Below are 22,756 nucleotides of genomic sequence, written 5' to 3' on the forward strand. Positions count from 1 at the left end.
TTTTTTTCTACATCTCTATTTCATGTATAGAATATGAAATTCCTTTCTTGGGGTAAAGTACTGGAAGATAAAGATCCTAACATCCAGATTCCTCCAGATATGGAGAAGGGTATAATTTCATTCCAAAATGCACGACTCTAATGTCAAATCGAATTTAACTAATCAGAATTACCCATAAAATACATTAAGCAAATCTTCCTCTTAAAGAATCGTATTCCTGTTCTTTCAATATCAGATTCCCACATCCCAATTATACTAATGCAACAATAACATTGTTTTTTCAACTTAAGAGAAAGAAAGAAAAGACAAACAATAAAAGCCACTTCGAAAGAGAGAATATACCGTGTTCTTCTGACAACAAAGCGAGCGGATAGGAGTTGGTAATCAAGTATAGAAAATTTAAGCGGTTTCATAGTATAATGAAGTTGTTCATATCTCTACTTCAGAGCCCAATTGTCGTTGGTGAATATCAGACTGAAGAAGTAGCAGCCATGTGCTTGAATACAGTCTGCTGCAGTTCTTCCTTCTTAGCTCCAACCACCTTGTCCACAATTCTTCCCTCTTTCAGGAACATAAAAGTAGGCATTGCCTCCACCCCCCAATCTTTAGCTACCGACTGCACCATTCAAAACATTTTAACAAAAGCTACACACACAGAGAGAAAATCCAGAGGAGGATTTATAATTTGTGATTTATAGTACCTCCAGATCATCCACATCAACCTTGAGAAATGTGACACTGGGAAATTTCTGAGCAAGCTCGTCTAGAAAAGGCGCAATGAACCGACACGGACCACACCATGATGCAGTGAAATCCACCACTATCTGCATCAATTCTAACACTCGTGAACAAAATCCTACTATATCTGATCTGTACAGTAAGTTAAAATGTCAAACTCAATAATAGGTAGTTCCAACTACATGAAGATTTCTTCTATTCTGGTGAGAAAATGATTGGTGGTGAAATCTAGAAAAGGACTGGATTGGAAATGGCTTCGTATAAGCATCATATGATCTCAATGTAGTAAATGTCTACCACAGATGTATCCAATTGGTTTGGTTTGGTTTGCTTTGGAAAGCAATAAGTGGGAGACAAAAATGGTATTGATTGTTCAATAAAGAAAAGGAAGCACGAAAGATTCGAAACATTTCACAATTTGATTACTACTTTTTCTACCATACCACAAAAAAGCAAAGTAAAAGAACGGAAAAGTTTTCTGGAGCATATCAAGATGAGTTTGAAATACGCAACGCAGAATGCAGTGAGCGGATCAAATCAAGTAACACCGATGCATTGAAATCAATGAACATACAGACGATTAAATCAAGGTAGTGCCAAGAACACAAAGTTGAAGGGGAATTGAAATGGTTGTACCAGTTCCTGAGAGGCATTGCCCTTCTGAATTTGGTGGTTCCATGAATCAATGGTGTTGCAGCGGATGACTCGTCCCTCTGCTACTGCCATATCTCCTTCGTTTCCTTCTCTACTTTTACGAATCTCTGATAAAACCGACACACCAAACAGATTTTGATCACTGCGAGAATTTCTCCTTTAAATAGGTAAAGAGAAATGCTTTTTTTACACAGAATTGGACCTTTCTTTGTGATTAATCACGATTTTGCCACCCCAATTTATGGACCGCTTTCAAATGAAATTCCATGCAACGTTTTCTCTTCCCGACGTAGATTTATTATTTATTATTTATTATTATTATTATTAATTTCTTTTTGGAGCGCGCGTGAAAAGTTTCATTTTCACGCTTACAATTCATAAACGCCGTCAAATTTCTGTGATTAAATCCAACTGTTTGTCGTCCTGAAAATAACGATGCCTACGCACATTTGAAACAAATATAAAATGAAAAATTGTCTAAATTAACAAATAAGCCACACTTTTTTTAAAAAATTAATTATATAATTTCTTATTATTCACCATATTCATATCTCATCAGACTTTTTTTATTATACTTCATCCCCACAAATAAAAATTTTAAAAATTAAATAAACAAAAAAAAATATTTACGAGTTCGAACAGAAAAATTCTTCTACGTTCATATGGTAGCTAATTACTATAATCAAAGCATTTATAATTGTATTTCTAAACTCTCCCAATACAAATCTCTCTTTAATTATCTCTAGGCAAATACAAAATAATAATGATATTAGACAAACATTTATATATGCATATAATACTAATTCTCGTACATGAATCAAATCAACACTATTGTTAATATGATTCATATACCAATACGAGAGAATGTACCCACATAAAAAATAAACAAAATGAATTCAATAGATTCATGAACTGAAATGTAAAATGTACCAAAAGTATTCACTAATCCAAGCGATTCATGATCTAAATCTTCAACCTCGGATGAAAGTTTTAGAAAAAAACAATTTGACTATAATTATTATTATTTTTATAAAATCATTTCATTATAAAGTAGATTTTGATTTGCATAAAAAGTACTTTTTATGATTGATGTTTATTTTCAAAAGTATTTTTACCATCATGAAAGTAATAAAAATAAATAAATAAATAAATAAAGTGTTAAACAACATATATGAGAGGAAACAAAAGATATGGCATGAGAAAAAAAAAAAAAAAAAAGGAGGGAAATTTTTTTTAAGAGAAAGCTAAAGAAAAGTTTCAAATAATAATAATAATAATTTGAGAGAAATAATTTAAAAAGTAAAAATAATTAAGGATGGAAAAAAGACAAATTTTTAGAATGAAAAAGTTGACTTTTAACATCATTTTTGGGTCAAATAAAATATTTCTTAAAAAATTATCAAATATGCCCTAACTTTAAATATAACTCAACAAAAAAATAGTTTAAAGTAATGTATTTCTTATATATATATATATTAAACTATATGGTAAATGAATTTCCCTTTTAATTATAGAGTCCACTTTGGATGGGTTGTGAAGAGCGAGAATTTTTTTTATTAGCCACACAAATGGTCTTTCCATGGACCAACCACTATGGGATCACACTTTTTCATTATTCATTTTGACCATTTTTTTAAAAAGCTACTTTAATTCAGACTATGAGTTTAATGGCATATATGCCTCTCACCAAACTCATCCAACCATTAAAAAAAAAAAAAAAAAACATTTTTCATACATTAGAAAAAAAAAAAAAAAAAAAATGTCGTGCGGTTCCTATGCTTAATTGAAAATGTCGGCAACATTTTGTATAAATGCCCCATTATAAACAACTACTTATTCACGTGTGATTACTATTAATAAATTGAATTTAGAATTTAAAATTCAACTTACTTCAAAATAAATGAAATTAATGAAATAGATGAATTCTAGGTAATAATGTTTAAATCTAATCTTTGTATTTACGAGTTTAATTTGGTGATTTAATATAATTAAAGTACCCGTCAGTCGATTTAATTAGCAACGATGGGTGAGTTTCAAGATATGTTTTCTTAGTTAATCAACCATGTAAAATAGAAAAATAATACCCAAAAAGGGCATAAAAAGATTGGAAGAAAATAGAAAAAATTAAAATAGATTGGAAGAAACGTAGAAGACATCCCGTTGTACCGTTCATACACGGGCTACAAACAATTTGCTTTATTTATTTATTTATTTATTTATTTATTTATTTATTTATTTTGGGAGCAGACCAACTTATCTCTTTACCTATAAAATTGGAAGTAATTTTACTCTGGTTTTACCCACGAAAGCCCTTCATTCTTCGGCTCCCCTCCTCCAATTGCCCTGCCATGGCTGCTGGTTCGGAGCTCGTTTCTCTGCTTCTATTGCTCTCTATTGCTAATCTCTGCAATGGAGGCATTACCAGTAGATACACGAGAAAACTTGAAGCTTCTGTCGATATGCCTGCAGAAGCTTTCCCCCCGCCCGGCGGTTACAACGCACCAGAACAGGTCTCGCCCAATCGAATCTCGATCTCGAAGGATTTCAGTTGCTATCTTTTTTTTTTTTTTTTTTTTTTTAATATTGCTTCGGTGAATTTGCAGGTCCATATAACACAGGGAGATCGTGATGGCAGAGGCGTTATAATTTCTTGGGTGACGCCATTGTCGCCCAAACCTAATGTTGTTAGATATTGGGCAGCGGATTGCGACGAGAAACATGCCGACGAATCCCAAGCTAGAATCACTACTTACAAATATTACAATTACACTTCCGGATTCATCCACCACGCCACCATTAAGAATCTCAAGGTTCGTTCTCTTCTCGTTCTGGTCTTTGAATCTTATGCCTTTTCCTGATTTCCAGTTTGGTTTCGAAAATTGTATCGCAGTACGGTACCAAATACTTCTATGAGCTTGGGAGTGACAATGTGACGCGTCGGTTTTTCTTCACAACGCCTCCCATGGTTGGTCCTGATGTCCCGTACACATTCGGCATCATTGGTAACATTTTGTCGCTTTCTTCTTCGAACATGATTCGATCGCATCTTCCTGTTTTGGTTAATCGGCATCAGTAATTGCATTATCTCCGCAGGCGATCTTGGACAGACTTATGATTCAAATCAAACGTTTGAGCATTATTATTCAAACCTTAAGGGACAAACTGTGCTGTTCGTCGGAGATCTTTCTTATGCCGACAATCATCCGTTTCACGACAATAGGAAGTGGGATACATGGGGTCGATTTGTCGAGAAGAGCACTGCATATCAACCGTGGATTTGGACCGCCGGTAACCACGAAATGGATTTTGCTCCAGAAATTGTAAGAACATAACATAACAGAACAAGAACGTTTATATCTTCTATTTCTACTTGAATTTTGAAGCTAATTTGACCTTGTTGTTTTAGGGAGAAAAAACCCCTTTTAAACCTTTTACGCGTCGGTATCACGTCCCTTACAGATCAGCACAAAGCACATGCCCTCTCTGGTATTCCATCAAGCGTGCATCTGCCTACATTATAGTCCTTTCTTCTTACTCTGCTTACGGTATGTGTTGATTGATTGATTTGTGATTTGGGTGTTCAATTACTGTAAAAAAAAAAAAAAAGATCTCAGAATGGAGCTTTGTTGATCTTTCAGGAACATATACTCCACAATATGAGTGGCTACTGAAGGAGTTTACGAAGGTGAATAGAGAGGAGACTCCGTGGTTGATTGTTATGGTTCATTCTCCTTGGTATAATAGTTACGAGTACCATTATATGGAAGGGGAGAGCATGAGGGTCATGTTTGAGTCCTGGTTTGTTCAAAACAAAGTTGATCTTGTTCTTTCTGGCCATGTCCATGCTTATGAGCGTTCGGTATTTCAGCTTCCTCCTTTCTCCTGTTATTATTTGCTTTGAAGTAATTTGTTTTGGTAATTTTGTGAGATGAGGATTTGATAAATATTGAAGTGAAGTAATGGTTTGTTTGTGGTAGGAGCGAGTGTCCAACGTGAGATACAATATAACAAATCGATTAAGCACTCCAATTAGAGATATTAATGCACCAATATACTTAACAGTCGGTGATGGCGGAAATATTGAAGGCCTGGCTAATCGGTGAGTACCATTATATGTTCTTATCTTCTTCTTTTTACCCCTTTTAACCATAGGAATTGTTTTGATGGTATGTTCAAACGAACAAGCCTTAAACAGGCACGAAATAATTAGTTATTTCTTTTTGAGCCTCTGATTTTTAGTGATTCCATGGTGATATTTTTTAATGCAGGAGACTAGTCTTATATAGTAGGAGGCCTTTTAAAAGTACTATTTGTTTTAAAATTAATAATTGGATCAACCATCAACTTTTGGCATGACAACACGCATCTTTATCAATAAAGTTACCCCACTCTTCACATCTGTTTTGGGTATCAAAGGAAAATATCCTCTTGTAGTTTGAATATACAGAGGTTGTGTTTGGTTTTTTCAGGTATACAGAACCACAACCAAGCTACTCAGCATATAGGGAGGCAAGCTTTGGACATGCAATGCTTGAAATAAAGAATAGAACTCATGCATATTATACATGGCACCGCAACCAAGATGCTGAGCCTGTTGCTGCCGATTCACTTTGGATATATAACAGACACTGGTACCCTGAAGATGAGAGTTCTCAATAGCTGTTGATGAAGCTTTCCCTGTGTGTTTATCGTCTTTGGTAGTGCTTTTGAATTTCATACGAGTCTGTCAATAAGATAGGTGGTTGCCTTTCATTTTTAACCTTATTATGGTTTGTTAATTACCATCTTGTTGTTCACAGAACATATAATAAAATAACTAAAATTGACACCATTTGTTTTGTTGGTGGTATCATTTTCAGCCAAATGCTATACTCTCAAACGCATTCCTTGTTCATGAAAAAACCAAGCGTTGAAGCTTTTAAAGGACATTTTGAATTCCAAACTCCACTCTCCAAAGGAACAAATTCTTCGGCGTCGATCTCAAATCGGTTGTAGAGGAGAACGAAACATTTTCTTATAAACACGTGAAAACTTCTTTAATGTATGCATTTTAAAATTGTGAGGCTGATGCAACGGTGAGCTTGGACTATTACAAATGGTATTCGAGCCCGGCATTGAATTATGTGATAGCAAAAATGCAGCTCTGACAAGGATGCATGCCCCTAAAGATGTTGGATTGTGAGATAAAATAGTGAAATTGACAGCAACACGTGACATTCGTGACATTTTTAAGTTACATAATAACTCTAAATAAATCTTAAGAATTTTAGATTTATATCATTTTGGACTTATTTGACGTTTTTAAAATCCACGAACTGTGGACAGTAGATAAATTAATTTTAATCACCTTCAATTTAAAGAAAATAAGATCACTACTTCTACCTTAAAGAGTACATATAGCTTTTTTTTGTTATTATTTTTTTAATTTTATAGATATTAATAATAATTTCCAGCTAAACATCATAAGCTATGTGGAGACTCGAAATTAAGCTGAACAGGCTTAGCCCAATTGAATCCTCTCAAGACCCCAAGCCTATTACCATCTATCTAGAAGACGGATCCGCCCAACTAAATTGTTGTTGAGAAGCCCAGCTCGAACGTTTGGCCAGTCGTGAGCAAGCCCAATTCTTAAGTACCGGCAAAGTATCAAACCGCTGTACGTAGCGGCGTCGTCTCCGTCGCATCTCGTGTTGAAGGGCCGAGGGCGTTCTCCTCCTCAATTTGGTGAAAATTTGGAGGCAACTATTGCTTTGATTGCCCGAGTGTGAGGAAGGACCTAATATTTTCCGCGGTGAACTGTGAATCTTCCGATTGAACCTACAGAAGCTGAAGGTCAAAGAGAATCGAACATGAGGAAGCGAGATTTAGCCATTCTTATGCTCTCAGCCTTCGCTATTTTTTTCTCCCTTCAGGTTTGCGATTTTCTTCTTCTTCTTCTTTTTTTTTTTTTTTCTAATTTATGCTCGTTGCTGTTAGTTATCGAAGAGAATAGTTGATCAGGACTTCTTTTGACTTCATCTATTGGCGTTCCTTGATTTTGGAAATTCGTTGCTGTTTAGACGATACTGTGTTGTAAATTTGCATTTCCCTTCTCAATTTCGTACAAGAGTGACTGATTGTTGCGTTTCACTTGAATTTCAGCACGAGGGCGATTTCTCGTTTAGGGAGGCGTGGATGCATCTGACTGATGAGTACCCAATCAAGTATGAGGGAGATCGTCTCCCGCCACCAGTCGTGGCCGATCTTAATGGCGATGGAAAGAAGGAGGTTCTTGTTGCGACGCACGATGCTAAAATTCTGGTAATCACGAGTCCCGTACCACATTCATTTTGTTTTATCCAATCACGTGCGTTTTCTTATTGAGCAACTGGGTCGGTTATCTAGCCTGCTGCAATGTGAAATGTGTATATTTTCTTTCTGCAACATATGGTTGTTGGATTTGGAGAACATTTTGCTCGCTTCTAGGGCGTTTTGTTAGTCAATCGGCCATGTAGTTTGGTTTAATGAACTTTAAGTGGTCGTCTCAGGTTTTGGAACCCCACAGTAGGCGAGTAGATGAGGGATTTAGTCATGCACGTGTACTGACAGAGGTCTCTTTGTTGCCTGCTAAAGTACGCATTTCATCTGGTAGACGTCCTGTAGCCATGGCTACTGGAGTTATTGATCGGCATCCTAGACAGGGGCAACCAGTGACACAAGTTCTTGTTGTTGTTACATCCGGTTGGTCTGTGATGTGTTTTGATCACAATCTCAAAAAGTTATGGGAAATAAATCTGCAGGTTTGATTTTATGAGATGTCTGCAATGTTCAGTGTCCTTGAATATCCTGTATTTTCTTTTTTCTATCATTCTCTTTGGATCATTTCGCTTACTAATAGCCTAGTTCTTGGTGGCATTTGACAGGAGGATTTTCCACATAATGCTCACCACAGAGAGATCGCGATCTCTATAAGCAATTATACCCTAAAGCATGGTGATTCAGGATTGGTTATCGTTGGTGGAAGAATGGAAATGCAGCCACATGTATGTCTTATTGCAATATGGTTACTTAAGATGCATTATATTTATTCACTCCTTATACTAGTTGGAATGCTGCCGGATTTGTGTTTTTCCCCCTATGGTCAATATCAGGAAACTTTCAATTGTTTCAATCATATAGCTAATAATTAATCTACTGCAGATAGGATGTTGCTTAAATAAACCAATTCACAATGCCTTTTTATTGAGTATTCACCACTATGCAATCAACATGCCTTACCAAATTTCTTCCATGTAGATTTTTATGGATCCCTTTGAAGAAATTGGAATTGCAGAAAAGAACGCTGAGCAGCACAGAAGAAGTGCTACTGAAAAGGAGGTATGAGCTTTTTTTTTTCTTTTCTTTTTTATCAAGAACGTTTGAAGTGTCTCTTTCATCTGCCCTTCTGTGTGGAAAATGCTGACGATCAAGAGAGCTGGGGTTTTGAAAAGAATAAACTGTTTTGTGTTTTTATGCTGTTTTAGTGATGAGATTGCTCTTCTGAACTTCGGAAAGTTTTTTACTTAATTCTATAGTTGGTAGATTGCACATTTTCTGTTAAATTAAATATTAGCAGAAGATGGTTAATGATGAGTAAATGCATTCTATGTAGGCTTCTGAGAACTCCGGGACAGTAGATTTACGTCATTTTGCATTTTATGCATTTGCTGGTCGATCTGGTGTGCAGCGATGGAGCAGGAAGAATGAGGTGATTCTACTTATTCTCTGGTTCTTGCTCTTTCATATTATTTTTTGTGAATTTCTTCACTGGGCACAGTTACCTCAGCAGAAATATAGTCATTCCTTTTTGTGGAGGAGCTACAATTAATTAGTCTCTGTAGATAGGCATTCACTTCTTATTCATTATTTTATCTTCATGTTTCAGAACATTGAGGCACATTCTTCAGATGCATCTCAGTTAATTCCACAACATAATTACAAGCTTGATGTTCATTCTCTGAATGCTCGACAACCTGGAGAGGTATGGCCCGTTAGACTGATTCTGGCATTGATTAATTCTGTTAAAATTTCACGTATAAGCTAATATTTAAACACTAGTCACAAGTTTTTACTCTGTGGGAGAAGCTCCTAAAGCTTTGAAATTGCAGTTTGAGTGCAGGGAATTTAGAGAGTCGATCCTTGGAGTTATGCCACACCACTGGGTAAGGTTAAGCGTACTTTTCCATTGGCATTTTCTGGTAAACAATTGATTGCTCTTATAATGTGTGTTGATCTTTCGAGCAGGATAGGAGAGAAGACACCATGTTAGAGTTGGCTCACTTCAGGCGACATAAAAGGAAGGCACTGAAGAAAATATCTGGAAAATCAGTTAACTATCCTTTTCACAAGCCTGAGGAAAACCATCCTCCAGGGAAGGACTCAAGTAAAAGGATTCCCAAAATTATTGGTAGTGCTGCAAACATGGCTGGTTCAGCTAAAACTAAGAAGGTACTCCATTGTCTTTATTGCATTATGATGTATAAATTCTTGAATCTTAAACAAAATAGAGCTCTGGAAATCATGGACCCATATGGCAGTAACAAAGCCAGCATATCTGACTTCAGAGAGTTAAACGTCAGAAACCTCATCTTTGAAACAATATTTTTGTTTTTCCCCCAACTGCTGTATTTCTAATATTAGGAACTCTCTTCTTGAAAGATCTTGACTTCAAAAAGCTTTAACTTTTTAGCACAGCTCAAATCCTAGTCTCTGTGGGCAAGCTAAGCTTTTAGATGACACTTTCAGGTTCCTGATCCTTGTTTTTTCTTTTGTCTGAAGGATTTTTTTTTTTTTTTTCCCTATAGGAAATATAGTTTGAGCTAAAACTAATATTAGATAAAACTGTTCCATTTTATATTACAACAAAAGTGAGGGGTGAGAATTTGAACCTAAATGCCTTAACTGTTAGGATATGCTCGTGTTAGCATAGAACTGTTCTGCATCTTCAATTATTATTATTTTTTTGCATAACCTGTTATTTCATATGATGCAGCCTCTTCCTTATGTCCCTACCATAACCAACTATACCAAGCTTTGGTGGCTTCCTAATGTTGTTGTGGCTCATCAAAAAGAAGGGATAGAAGCTCTGCATTTAGCATCGGGGCGCACTGTTTGCAAGGTGTGCATCCATTAACTGCTAGATTTTTATGAATGTGTAATGGGCGTTTTGCATTTCATCACTATAATAAAAAGATATTTATTGGTTGCTACGAGAGAATCCTATATGTTATTCTTTTTCTGAAGATTTTTTCAAAAATATTTTATTGGCTTAACCACTCATTTGATCTTTTAGTTCATAATGCACACATGAATATTGAAAATTCTACTTTTAGTTAGCCTATGAAAACTACTTCTGCTGTTACTTATTGAAAATCATTATTGATTTTGCCAGCTGCATCTTCAAGAAGGTGGTCTTCATGCTGATATTAATGGAGATGGAGTCCTTGATCATGTTCAGGTGCACATGAGTTTTCTTTACATATATATTTATGTGGCTATGGGGCAAAATACTCGGTTCCCCAGTTATTGCAATGTGTGCGGTTCAGTTCTAAATAATCTTGTATTTTTTTTATTCATGTTAAGATACTTTTAGTTTTAGTATTTCTGATTTCATGGGGGAAATGGATATTTTTTAAAAAATTTATTTTAATTGTGCGTGGCTTTCCTTGATGAGTGAACTCTCGGATATCCCTGCATCAGCCGATTCAATTTTCTTTAGTATCTGACCACCAAGTCTGATATTGCGTACATGTCTAAATGGTTCCTGATTCTTGGCCTTTTCAATTGCATGAGTCAGATCCCGCTAATGTAGCCATTAGACATTCAATTTTTAAAATCCTTAATGTGTAATAAAGGAACTGAATGCATATAATCTGAAAAGCATTTGGATACGGCTGTTGAAATTGTGTAGCATTTAACTTGCATGTTTTCATATGCAGTCTACATTTAGTATTAATTATTTCAATTTGGCAACGAATTTCAAATTATTGAAAATCCAGGCTGTTGGAGGGAATGGTGCTGAGCGCACTGTGGTCAGTGGATCAATGGAAGTTATTCAACCTTGTTGGGCTGTTGCAACCTCTGGGGTGCCTGTACGAGAACAACTATTTAATGCATCCATATGCCACTATTCCCCCTTCAACCTCTTCCAACACGGAGAACTTTCAAGATTTGGCCGTACTCCAGACATGGCTTCTTTAGAGGTTGCAACTCCCATTCTTATTCCAAGAAAAGATGGTCACAGGCATCGCAGGGGAAGCCATGGCGATGTTGTTTTCTTGACCAACCGGGGAGAGGTACTGGAAAATCAGCAACTATTTGAACCCATTTTTTGTGATTAATTTATTGTGTGTTTAATTTTATTTCTTTGATCTATGTTTTTTATTCGCATTTTCTTTCCATTAGATATGTTGTTTGACATGCTTAAATGAAAATATATCGCAACACTCCTTGTGAATTTTGTGCCCTGTTTCTTCATTACCGGTTCATCCTATAGGTCATAACAAGGGGGTCCCATTATGTTTAATCAAGAATTAGACTGCTCGGATTTAAACCTCCATAACAAGTTTCAAGCATGTCAGTGAAATGCGAACATGAAAATAAATCACCTTTAATGCTTTGCTTGTATTGTTTGGTTCCGTGTTTGTGCTATCAAAGTAACCAAAAATCTTACATTTGGTTGAAAGTCTCTCATCTTGCCTGCAACCTTTTGCAATCAATAAATTGAATAGACTTCATTCCTCTTTATGTTTATTATATGAACCTGCAACCTTTACATCTCCCCATTTTACTTCACCCTTGTGATTTGATTGCCTTCCGATGTATTGTTTGCTGCAGGTAACATCATATTCACCTGGATTGCATGGTCATGGTGCCGATTGGCAGTGGCAGATATCAACTGGTGCTACTTGGTCAAATCCTCCATCTCCATCAGGAATGATGGACGCTGGTACGGTGATTCCCACACTCAAGGCAATCTCCTTGAGAGTGGGCGACAGTCGAGAAATGGTCCTTGCTGCAGGAGAACAAGAAGCTGTAGTCATATCCCCAGGGGGAAGTGTACAAGCTTCAATTGATCTTCCCGCCTCGCCAACTCATGCCCTGATCTCCGAGGACTTCTCGAACGATGGTCTTACCGACATTATCCTTGTGACCTCTACTGGTGTGTATGGCTTTGTCCAGACCAGGCAACCAGGAGCCCTCTTTTTCAGCACGCTTGTTGGTTGCCTCATTCTTGTAATGGGAGTCATATTCGTTACCCAACACTTGAATTCTATTAAGGGAAAGCCACGGCCATCCGCCAGTCGGTAAGCAAGTAAGAAACAGTCGAATGAAATGTTTTGGTTTAAGAGATATTAACAGAGGATCGCTATCGTTGCGTCATTTTCGTATATTTGGAGATGTAATTTATACAGGAGTAGAATGTAAACCCATCAAAAGATTTTCAGCCCGAACCTTTTTTGTACCTTAGTTTGATTGTAGATTCCTTCCCCCCACCTCCATCTCTGTCAATTAAATTTGAGCATTTTAGCACTGCAATCTGATCGATACTTCTGCCTAGATATATACTACATAATAGTGCCATTATCTGAGCTAAATTCCCTTGAATGTTTAAAATTCTTTAAAGCTGTGTCTGTGATCAAATGTATGCGTAATTAGGGGTGGAACTCAGGCAATTGCCATTCGAGTTGTTGTTACTGTAAAAGTAAAGGAAAGTATTTGGAAGTAATAAGGAAGATGAAGTCTAATCTCCAGACTCCCATCTCAAAAGTGAATCTACGAAAAGATCTCTGTTCCCATGTCCAACCCTACAAACCAACGCTGAAAGTAAAGGTACAGAGATTAGACAAGTTTGGGAAATTACATCCATACCCATCCTACTGCAAAACAATCTATAAAATAATCATAATAATAATAATATTAAAATATATGAATATTAAAAAAATAAAAGAAAAGGAAAGAGAGTATTGGAAGGAGAATGAATGATTAATTGAGCAGAAAACTAGATTTCTTTTTCTTCTTTTCTAATGAAAAATAAGGCTGTTTTCGGGGGACAATTTCTGCTTCTATGACAAAAATTCAGTGAAAATATTTTGGATGGCTGTTTTTCTCTAAGATTTTTTTTTTTTTTTTTTTTCCTTTTATGATGAAAATATGAATGGTGATTTCTTTTGAGAATAATCTTGAGCATGCTCCAGCGAGTCCATCTAGCATATGTATTTAAATGTAATGGGCTAAAGAGAACAATATCTACTAGTAATAAGTCAAGTTAAACATCGAACAATGTGCCAACAAGTACATTGGGTCGCAAGGGTTGGTTAGATTGTGAGATTCCACGTCAATTGGAAAGGGGAATGAAGCATTTCTTATAAGGGTGTTGAAATCTCTCCCTAGTATATGTGTTTTAAAATCGTAAAGCTGACGATTATATATATCTACTAGCGGTGACCTTGAGCTGTTACAATAATACCCTGACGAAATCTAATTTGATATTCAATACCCTAAGCTTTCCCCAAACTCTTACATGAACGTGTTACCCTTGTAGACCATCAACGACATACATGCTATCTCTTTTTTTTAATTTTCATGCCTTGGGCTAATCTATCTTCCATAATTGTTATTCTTTTCCTCATTGCTATCAGACTAAAGAAGATAAAAAACTAAGCTTTTATAACTTTTCTTTTCCAACTTTTCCAATTCACTTTAGAGTCTCAATCATATTAGGGACAAAAGAAACACTTGTTTGTGAGTCACCCAACCTTTTCACTTTTTCAAATTTGTTTTGTATACTTTAAAGAAAGATTGTATGTTCGTATTTGTGTCAAAACTTGCTTTCAATAAAATTGGTTAATAACCTGTCACGAGCGCTAGGGGTTCACAGTTGAACCCTTAGAGTTGGCTAAATTTGATAATAATTTGTTCGTGCATGAGACTTTTATGTGATTATATAGGGACAATTAGGAGTTTCAGGCCAGAATCTAATCCAAAATCTGACTTGATTGTTGGGATTTCGGATACCTGTAGAACTGACCTATGATTTATGACTATACATGTGGACATCGTTAGGGAGTTCAATTTCCTTTTAGTGTACCGGTCACAAATGGAAAAAGCCCATAGTATACCTTGAGGTTTGGCAAAACTTAGCATGCATGAATTGTTTTGAGAATTATAACTTATGTGAAGGTCCCACCTCGATGGTCTACAATACGATATATGTCAACTTTGATGATGAAAGAGACTAGCAAAAGAAAACGATTAAGGAGACCTAAAGAACCTAAGAGAAATTTTGAGGGTTAGAAGTCCATGTAGGACCAAGAACTAAACGTGAACGAGTTTCCACTAAATTGCCCTAAGTTGAGCTTAGTTTGAACAAACAAACCTAGTGAAAAACTTTCTCCTAAAACAAAATAAGACACTGAACAAACGAAATATGGACTACCAACAAGTTGTTTACTAAGTATATAAAAAATACCGAACCCTTTTTCTTAATTTTTTTTTTGAGGTGGATCATGACCATTGGCTATAGAAATCACGTCATATCTAAGTCTAAATTTTCTTTCGTACACGTCTTGTAATTGATGTATTTCACATATTTTAAACCGTCTTGTAATTGTCAACCACTGCATACACGTATTTACAGATTTAAAATTTGATGAATTTTTCTTATTCCACATCGGTAAGTAATGGACATTAGGTCGAATGATTCGAAATGGAAAGGAAAGAAAGATTTAGGGAGTGAGAAATGATGTGTATGAGAGTAGATGATGCCAAAAGCTTAGTTTGTAAGGAAGAACAAAATGTTAATGGAGATCAAAGGTTGACAATTTTAGGCACCGGCCTATACTATTTCCATGCTATAATAGAGTGGCCCTATGCAGACCTAAATAACCAACAAATTTAATTTCATCACCTTTACCATCATGTGATAACATTACATAATTATTGATAAATAAATATATTCTAAATTTCAGACGTGGAAAATAATTATTATTATTATTGTAAATAAATAAATAAATAATAGATTGAAGAGACAATTGATGAGCAGAAGAAGCAAGCCTGCCACTGACCCATTGCCCTGACTACGTGCTTTTACCAAAATGGCCTTCCAAAAACAACTCCCACTCTCTCTCTCTCTCTCTACAAACCCCTCGCTGACTTTTTAACCCATTTCTTCATCCATTGCCATTTGCCATTTGCCATTTGCCATTTGCCTGCAACTCCGCATTCTTCTGTGCGTCAAATGTCACGCGGATGAGGAAGAAGGAGTGAGTTTAGGGTGTGGCCTAAGCTACACAAGGGGCACTCTCCCCTAATTTTAAGGGACCACCCCCCACCCGCCACCCCCAGTTTCTGTTATGCTTCCAGCCCTCAAACCCTACCTACTCTCCCTCTATATTTGCGGGCTGCCCTTCGCTTTCCCCAGTCCCCACCACTCACTCACTCACTCACTCACCCTTCATCATCATCTTCTTCTTCTTCTTCTTCTTCTTCTTCTTCTAACAACATAAACAACATTCTCTTCTCTGGGCTTTCATGAAGTTCCCATGTCGCTTGAAGCGGAGCTGATGAGGTGAGTAAGTTTCGTTTTGTGTTTTACTGTTTCTGGTTAAAAAAAAAAAATGAATGGAGTTGGGAAAACACCCAGTTTTTTTACTTTTACTGTTTCTTTTGTGGGTTTTTTTTTCTTATATTTGAATTCCAGAATATGATATCCGGGTTGGGATGATCAAGGAAGGAGAACAAAAACAAAACCTCTAAATCCTATGATGCTTGCTTTTCTCTCATAAAGTAAAGTATAATAATAACAATATTTATTCATCCATAGAGTGGAATAAATAAATAAATAAAATGGTTACCTTTTTTTTTTACACTTTATGGGTAGAGTTTGTGTGTGGATGTGTTGTGGAATGTCGCTCTCATTCATACTGTATAAGTTGTGTTATGATTTGACACCAATTTTCTGAAATCCATCCATAAATAGTCAATGCTTCCCTTCCCTTCCCTTCTCTCCTAATCCCTTCTTTCCTTCATTTTTAACCTTTCTTACTCACTAATACACACTATCAGTCGCTTAAAAACCTTAACCCTACGAAAATAATATCGGCTGACCGTGGGTTTTGGCTCTTACATGTATAGGCACCCGAAAGATCCTACCTTTTGTACACAATTTCAAAATGTTGAACCATCATGTTCATAAATCTTAATGCACATCATCGTTTTGGGGGGCCGGGGGATGATGATTTTTAGACAGCAACGAGAAAACACAATTCAAAGAAATGAACTCATAAGATATTGTTGTATTATAATTATTATTATTATTATTATCATTACTACGTATGAGAAAAACCAGATGTCAATGATTGGATTATACACACAATACAACACATTTATTGTATAAACAGAAAATATATAATTCCAGAAATTTAAGGAAACTTGTATGGAAGGATATTCAGACAACTAATTATTCCATTCCATAAATAGAATAATCGCCGGAGGAACCCTTTTGATCAGTTTACGTAAAAGAATGTTTGACATGCAAACATGAGATCAGATAATGAGCTCAGAAGAAGAAGAAGAAGAACAACAACAACAACATCAGAATGACAATTTCCAGAAGCTAAGGTAGGGCTTTTAATTCATGCATGGGAAGGGACCGAAAGAATGAAGAATTATTCAATGAAATCGTCACAATGCAGGAGATGAATCTATAAGACAAGTTGATATATATAAACTACGAACATGGTGGTCGGGTGACGAAAAGGCAAAGGAAATGAATTGAAAGCGGCAGAGATGGGGGTAAGCAGGAAAAAAGGAGATTGAAACTTGAAGAAAATAATGGTAAATAAATAAGAATAATAATAAGTGAAAATGAAAAGAGAAAGACAAGAAGGAATAATAATAAGAAGAAGAAGAAGAACAATGATGAAAACTATAAATAAATAAAAATAAGTGGAAAAAAAAAAAAAAAAAAACACTTACAGACACAGCACAAGACTCTACGCAACCACAAATATGTCGTACACCAAAAACGACTTCGGATTTCAAGAAGAATAATTTTATATGTTCAAAACTACGCATTGAAATTTGAACCAAAAACAACATTTTAATCCAAAAAACATAAAACAAAACAAAAAACAAGACACTTTTCAGCATTATTTTCCAATTTTGCTCTTAAGCATAATGGAAGAAGAGGGGATGATAAAGCATCGTGAAGTGAAGGGTTTTTTTTGTTTTGTTTTGTTTTTGGGTTTACTACAAATTTTAAGCAGATCTATTGAAATGTAGACATAATAAACAGAAATGGAGAAAGAGTTCGTGAGATGAGGAAGAGTTAAATGAAAAATGAAGCTGCGTAGCTATAGCTTAGCAATGTAGTTTTTTTTTTAAGATCTTGGTGGTAGGAAGAATTGCGTACCCGCCATGAAGCTATTCAGCGGCGTTGAATACAAGGAGGAGGGATCGAGCAAGGGTAATGCGGCGGAGGAACCACCGCTTGCGGTGGTCGCATCAGTGGCGCCGGTGATGAAATTCAGTGGTTGCACTCCACTACTACTCCCACCACCACCACCACCACCACCACCGGATGAGGTCTCAGCCGGTGGAATGTAATTAGTTTCGGGTCCTTGATCGTATAGAATTCCCTTGAAAACATGTCCTCCGATATTGACCGCCGTTTGATACGCGTATTGATCGTCGGATTCGTCGGTGGAGCTCACACGAACGCAACGGAACACTGCTGGTGAGTTCAACTCCGCCGGGAAATTCCCAATTTCTAACCCTAAAAAATTAAATACAATATTTTAGTTGGAAAAAGAAAAAAAAAAAAAAAAAAAGGAAGATTAGGGATTAAACACAGAGGATGAACTGGTCAGGAATACAGCATAACAGTAAGTAAAGAAGACAGAAAAAAAGGTGATGGGGTTTACTATAGCGAGAAGAAGTTTTGACATCTGCAGCACGCAATCTAAAATTATATAATTAAATAAAAATAAATAAATAAATAAAAGTGGGGAAGGGATGATTGTATTTGTATTTGTATTTGTACCAGAAGTGTTGTTGGGGATGAGAGTGCAGGCGAGAGAAGAGGAGGAAGTGGGGTTATAATCTCTGTGGCGTTTGGGATTATTGTCGCCATGAAGGTGAAGTTGATGCTGGGTTTGTAAGGCGGCGAGTTTCTCCTGGCGTTCGCGGCGCTTGGCGGCAGGGACCCAAGTGCTTTTCACATGGGTTTCGCAATGGAATCCTCGGCTCTTGCAGCAAGTCCTGCACCGCATATGGGCACAGTCTTTTTTAGCTTGGTTGCCACAGTCTTGGCAGCTGATTCCTCCTCCCCCGGATCCTGACCCAATCATCATGAAATTGCCCGATCTGGAGGAGGATTCATCGGAGGTTCGAACGGGTAGAGGGGCGGAGTAAGGAATCCGGGATTGGGTTTGGAAGAGAGGCTGTTCTTGTTGAGGGTGGTGGTGGTGTTGTTGTTGTTGCCATAGCTCCACGTTGCCCTTGTACCAAAACAAGGTCTCCGGGTTTGTGTCGTTGTTTTGTTGGTGGTCTTGGTGGTCTTCTCTTCCTCCTCCACCTAAACTGAAGAAGCCAGACATTGTTGCTCTGACCCAGAATTCGTGGGTGACCTAAAATCCATAATCAGAGGGTCCAACCCCTCCCCCCCTTGCCTGAATTGGAGGCGCCTGAATTATAATCTTTTTGAAAAACAAATTGAAAAGGAAAATGAGACTAGAATTGGGGTTTTGGGGATTTGGTAGACAGATGATAATCCTGAAATTAGTTCGGAAAGAAAAAAGGAAAAAAGAGGAGAGATGGGAAGGATGTGTGCGTTGTAGTTAATTACCAAACTGCTGCAGCTGCTGGTGCCTGGTGGCTGCTGCTGCTGGCTGCTGCTGGCTGCTGCTGCTGCTGCTGCTGCTGCTGCTGCTCGGTGATAGTGGGGGCAGCGTTAATCACGCTTTGAATTCCCCTTTTTTTTCAATTTTGCCTCTTCCTTCTCTCAGTGTTACTAATACATCCACATTTATGGCCCAGAATTACACCTCTCTCTGCAACGCCGCCATGCCTTTCTCTTTCCCCCTTTCTTTCTCTCTCCTCTGCGCAGTTTTTTTTTTTTTTTTTTCTCTTTCTCTTTTGTTCTCTTTCTGATAACCCAATTTAAGTCCCCATCCAACTCCCTTTCTTTCTTCTTCTCCTCCTCCTCCTCNTCCTCCTCCTCTCCTTCCCCATGGATCCCAACTCTCAAGTGCTCAGATCATCTTCATCACACCCATCTATAATTCTCACCTCATCTAATGGTTCTCCCACCTCCACGTGTCACCGCACCAGCTTTTGCCCCCATCCCTCCCCTTTCGCGAAAAACCCGCTAACTTGTCTGTGACAACCGTTGTATGATCTATTTTCTTTTTTTTTTTTTTTTTTTTATATATATATAAATATTCTCTTTAGGGTTAATTTGTAGGGATATAAACCCCCTCCCCCTCCCTCTTCCTTTTCTTTTCCTTTTCCACCCCCCCCTCAACAAAATCCTTCATCTTTTACTTTTATAAATCTACCCCCATACTTTATACAAATTGTTTTTATTTCTCCCCTATTTATACATTTAATAATAAATATTCGAGTATATTCACAATATTCAGGCCCAGTCTGCCCTTAACCAAACCACCGAAACTGGACCCAATCGGGCTTAAGCTTAACAATTAACCCCCAAAAAAAATTAAATTAAATTAAATTAAATATTGTTATTTAAATGACCTTCTATTTATTACGAATTGCTTTTCGGTCCTCGTTCCCCGCTTTCGGACTTATGTCCCAACTTTCATCAGATAAAAGGCACCCCCATCCACAAAAAATATATCTAAATTGAATAAAATTAAATTAAAATCTTCACTTCTTTTTGTCTTTCTTGTATTTTTTTTAGATTAATTAATTAATTAATTATTCTTTTCATGAAATCTTTAAACCAACAAGTTTTTAGAATCCACGAGATTCGAAACACAGATGGTTACAAAATATTAAATTATTGAGTTGGCCTCTCTAGCTTAAATTTAAAAATATTTTATATTTAAATTTGTAATATATATATATATATATATATAAGAAATAAGGGGTGGAGGAGATTTGGGCAGTGACAACGAGGCAATATAAGGTTGAAATTAAAAGGAAATAATCAGATATTATAATTAAATAAATATTGTTCAGAGTTGATGGCGTGGCTTTACAAGCTTACACATCGCCCCTTCTCCTCGTACCTTTTATTTTTAAAAAAATAATCAATCTCCTTTTTGGCTTCCGCCTGCGTTCCTTTTATTAATTGTTTCTATCCGTTTCAATTTTTAAATCAAAACTATAAATAATAAAAGAAAAAAAAAAGGATTTGAAATATATATATATATACATGGGGAGTATAGTTAGGGGTAACATGTGTTGGAGTTTTTGGTGGGACATATTAGACTCTCTTTTACCCACTTGTGAGACAATATGTGAATTATAATTAACCTAATATCTTAGTATAGTATATAATGTCACGTGATATCTTTTATACTTATTGTATTTATTATATGATTTTTTTTTTTTTTCTAATTACAATACTCATAAAACAAGCGAATATTTTTATTTTCTAAAAAAAAAAAAAAATGTCATTGTNAAAAAAAAAAAGATGTCATTGTCAGGCTTTTGGAGGCAGGTTGGCAACTAATATTGTGCGTGCTATCTATCAACAATAGTGTTTGCAATGGAAAGAGCTACCAGAATTCATCCCCTAAAGAGGAAACATCCATTTTTATTTTCTAAAAATACCAACCTATTATTTACTTTATAACATTAATTTCAAAATCTTCAATAATTTAAATTCTTTTTTTTTTTTTTTAAATTAAATATATACATTTACATATTTGGTTTGAAAAGCTGAGAAAGAAAGAAAGAGAAGAAGTGAATGATTTGTGGGAGTCCCAATAAGCGTTTTAAAAGCTTATGAATGAATGGATGAATGAATGAATGAGTGAATGAATGAATGAATGGGCTGTCGTCTTCTTCCTCGAGCCTTGTGTTTGTTCCCATGGTTGACTACCACAGCTGAAACCCCAGCCCCAGCCCCAGCCCCTTGCCCTGCCTGCTCGCTCCTTCGGACAAATCCCAAAGTTAACCAACCTGAACCCATTTTGAAATGCAAAAATGGGAACCAAATGAGTCACTGTCGGGGGCTGGGGTTTGATTGGATTGGATTGGAAACTGGTAGCCCATGTGATCACTCTCTCACCATTTCATGCTCTTCTTTTTAACCTCATTTTGTATACCCTACAAAACTTCCCTCATTTCTAAGTATGCATAACTTTAGTGCAACAGAAGAGAGTGAGTGAGTGAGTGTAGCTCATACTTGATTCATTCAAATCAAATTATTTGGAGTTAGGCGGGTCCTAAAGTGTGAACACCACCTACCTTACCTTTCTTTTTAGCTTACCTCCTAATAATCAAAGACTTAAAACGAATCTTTCAAATCTTTCTTCGCTTTTTTGGGAGACTTATTTCTCCCTTTTTCTCTATTACTGTTGCCTACTCTGCCCACTAATATTTTAAACCTTCATTATTGTTTAGTCTTTAATTAACTAATTAACTAAGCCATGCTCAAATTGACTATCGATATCGAAAATTTTATATGGGTTTTAGAATATAATATGAAACATGGAGAACAAAATAACTGATTACAAAAAAAAAAAAAAAAAAAATGTCAGAGTCTATGAGAAATACCTATTCTTAAGAAGGGTAGATGCTATTTTGAGTTATGCAACAAATTCTTGAAGTCATGAAAGTAGATGCTATTCTTCTTCTTTAAGGTTAGTCATCATGCTCACATTATTCTCAAAGGAGATCTCAAAATCTCATAATAGTTGGAGAGAATAATGAAACATTTTTTGTAAAGGCGTGGAAAGATCTCTCTAACCAACGCGTTTTAAAACTGTGAGGCTGAAAGCAATATATAACCGGTTAAAATAGACAATATCTACCGGGAGTGAGCTTGCAAGACACTTCTTCAACTATACTCCAAACTACAAATTCTTTTCCTAAAAAGGCAAAGATTCCTATTTCTAATTATTCAGTTAATTAGAAAAACAACGGTTTCTTGTTTCTTAAAAGTTTTCTTTAATTCAACTAAGAAGATTTGAATATTTGATGGATAGGTTTGAAATAATTAAAAGAAAAAACAAAAGATAATGCATTGAGGTTGTTTTGTTTTGTTGGTCATAGGTCGTAATTAAACTGTAATAAATGGTTAAGGTAATTCAATTAACGTAAGAAAGAATCAAAGTCCTACAATTGTGGTTTGGTTTGACAAGCTTATTGA

At 36.2% G+C, this 22,756-nt stretch overlaps 4 protein-coding genes across 5 annotated transcripts; 2 read left to right on the forward strand and 2 right to left on the reverse strand.

The window, feature by feature from the left end:
- Positions 1-138: 138 nt before the first annotated feature.
- On the reverse strand, positions 139-1,614 carry LOC111477862 (thioredoxin H-type). The gene is made up of 3 exons (XM_023121800.1): positions 1,375-1,614; positions 702-824; positions 139-616 (listed from the first exon to the last, which is right to left on the reverse strand). The coding sequence occupies exons 1-3, from the start codon at positions 1,462-1,464 to the stop codon at positions 470-472; spliced, it is 360 nt and encodes a 119-aa protein (XP_022977568.1). The 5' UTR covers positions 1,465-1,614; the 3' UTR covers positions 139-469.
- Positions 1,615-3,575: 1,961 nt separating this feature from the next.
- Positions 3,576-6,225, forward strand: LOC111478545 (purple acid phosphatase 5-like). Its single transcript, XM_023122854.1, has 8 exons — positions 3,576-3,902; positions 3,996-4,202; positions 4,283-4,394; positions 4,486-4,712; positions 4,799-4,937; positions 5,031-5,251; positions 5,370-5,491; positions 5,862-6,225. The coding sequence occupies exons 1-8, from the start codon at positions 3,741-3,743 to the stop codon at positions 6,049-6,051; spliced, it is 1,380 nt and encodes a 459-aa protein (XP_022978622.1). The 5' UTR covers positions 3,576-3,740; the 3' UTR covers positions 6,052-6,225.
- An 820-nt stretch (positions 6,226-7,045) lies between these two features.
- LOC111477993 lies at positions 7,046-13,001 on the forward strand. Its single transcript, XM_023122034.1, has 13 exons — positions 7,046-7,304; positions 7,534-7,692; positions 7,920-8,171; positions 8,295-8,414; positions 8,668-8,748; positions 9,023-9,118; positions 9,296-9,391; positions 9,519-9,572; positions 9,655-9,858; positions 10,403-10,528; positions 10,802-10,867; positions 11,409-11,705; positions 12,247-13,001. The coding sequence occupies exons 1-13, from the start codon at positions 7,242-7,244 to the stop codon at positions 12,718-12,720; spliced, it is 2,088 nt and encodes a 695-aa protein (XP_022977802.1). The 5' UTR covers positions 7,046-7,241; the 3' UTR covers positions 12,721-13,001.
- Positions 13,002-17,618: 4,617 nt separating this feature from the next.
- Positions 17,619-19,995, reverse strand: LOC111478781 (protein SHI RELATED SEQUENCE 1-like). Of its 2 annotated transcripts, none has more exons than XM_023123236.1 (4): positions 19,926-19,995; positions 19,259-19,889; positions 18,455-19,082; positions 17,619-18,187 (listed from the first exon to the last, which is right to left on the reverse strand). In XM_023123236.1, exons 3-4 carry the CDS (start codon positions 19,008-19,010, stop codon positions 17,793-17,795), a joined length of 951 nt encoding a protein of 316 aa, XP_022979004.1. In that variant the 5' UTR covers positions 19,011-19,082; positions 19,259-19,889; positions 19,926-19,995; the 3' UTR covers positions 17,619-17,792. The 2 variants fall into 2 exon arrangements, with proteins under 2 accessions (XP_022979004.1, XP_022979003.1); XM_023123235.1 differs by having other exon boundaries at positions 18,455-19,109.
- Positions 19,996-22,756: the final 2,761 nt, after the last annotated feature.

The sequence above is a fragment of the Cucurbita maxima genome, unplaced genomic scaffold, assembly GCF_002738345.1.
Source record: "Cucurbita maxima cultivar Rimu unplaced genomic scaffold, Cmax_1.0 Cma_Scf00004, whole genome shotgun sequence".
Lineage (NCBI taxonomy): Eukaryota > Viridiplantae > Streptophyta > Magnoliopsida > Cucurbitales > Cucurbitaceae > Cucurbita > Cucurbita maxima.

Coding starts and splice junctions, on each gene's coding strand:
- LOC111477862 (XM_023121800.1), bottom strand. CDS start 1,464: ATGGCAGTAGCAGAGGGACGAGTCATCCGCTGCAACACCATTGATTCA. Junction 825..1,374: donor GCAATGCCTCTCAGGAACTG/GTACAACCATTT, acceptor GAATTGATGCAG/ATAGTGGTGGATTTCACTGC. Junction 617..701: donor TTGATGTGGATGATCTGGAG/GTACTATAAATC, acceptor TGAATGGTGCAG/TCGGTAGCTAAAGATTGGGG.
- LOC111478545 (XM_023122854.1), top strand. CDS start 3,741: ATGGCTGCTGGTTCGGAGCTCGTTTCTCTGCTTCTATTGCTCTCTATT. Junction 4,395..4,485: donor GTACACATTCGGCATCATTG/GTAACATTTTGT, acceptor TTATCTCCGCAG/GCGATCTTGGACAGACTTAT. Junction 5,492..5,861: donor ATTGAAGGCCTGGCTAATCG/GTGAGTACCATT, acceptor TGGTTTTTTCAG/GTATACAGAACCACAACCAA.
- LOC111477993 (XM_023122034.1), top strand. CDS start 7,242: ATGAGGAAGCGAGATTTAGCCATTCTTATGCTCTCAGCCTTCGCTATT. Junction 7,693..7,919: donor CGCACGATGCTAAAATTCTG/GTAATCACGAGT, acceptor TGGTCGTCTCAG/GTTTTGGAACCCCACAGTAG. Junction 9,392..9,518: donor ATGCTCGACAACCTGGAGAG/GTATGGCCCGTT, acceptor TTGAAATTGCAG/TTTGAGTGCAGGGAATTTAG.
- LOC111478781 (XM_023123236.1), bottom strand. CDS start 19,010: ATGTCTGGCTTCTTCAGTTTAGGTGGAGGAGGAAGAGAAGACCACCAA. Junction 18,188..18,454: donor CATCCCCAACAACACTTCTG/GTACAAATACAA, acceptor TTAATTTTTTAG/GGTTAGAAATTGGGAATTTC.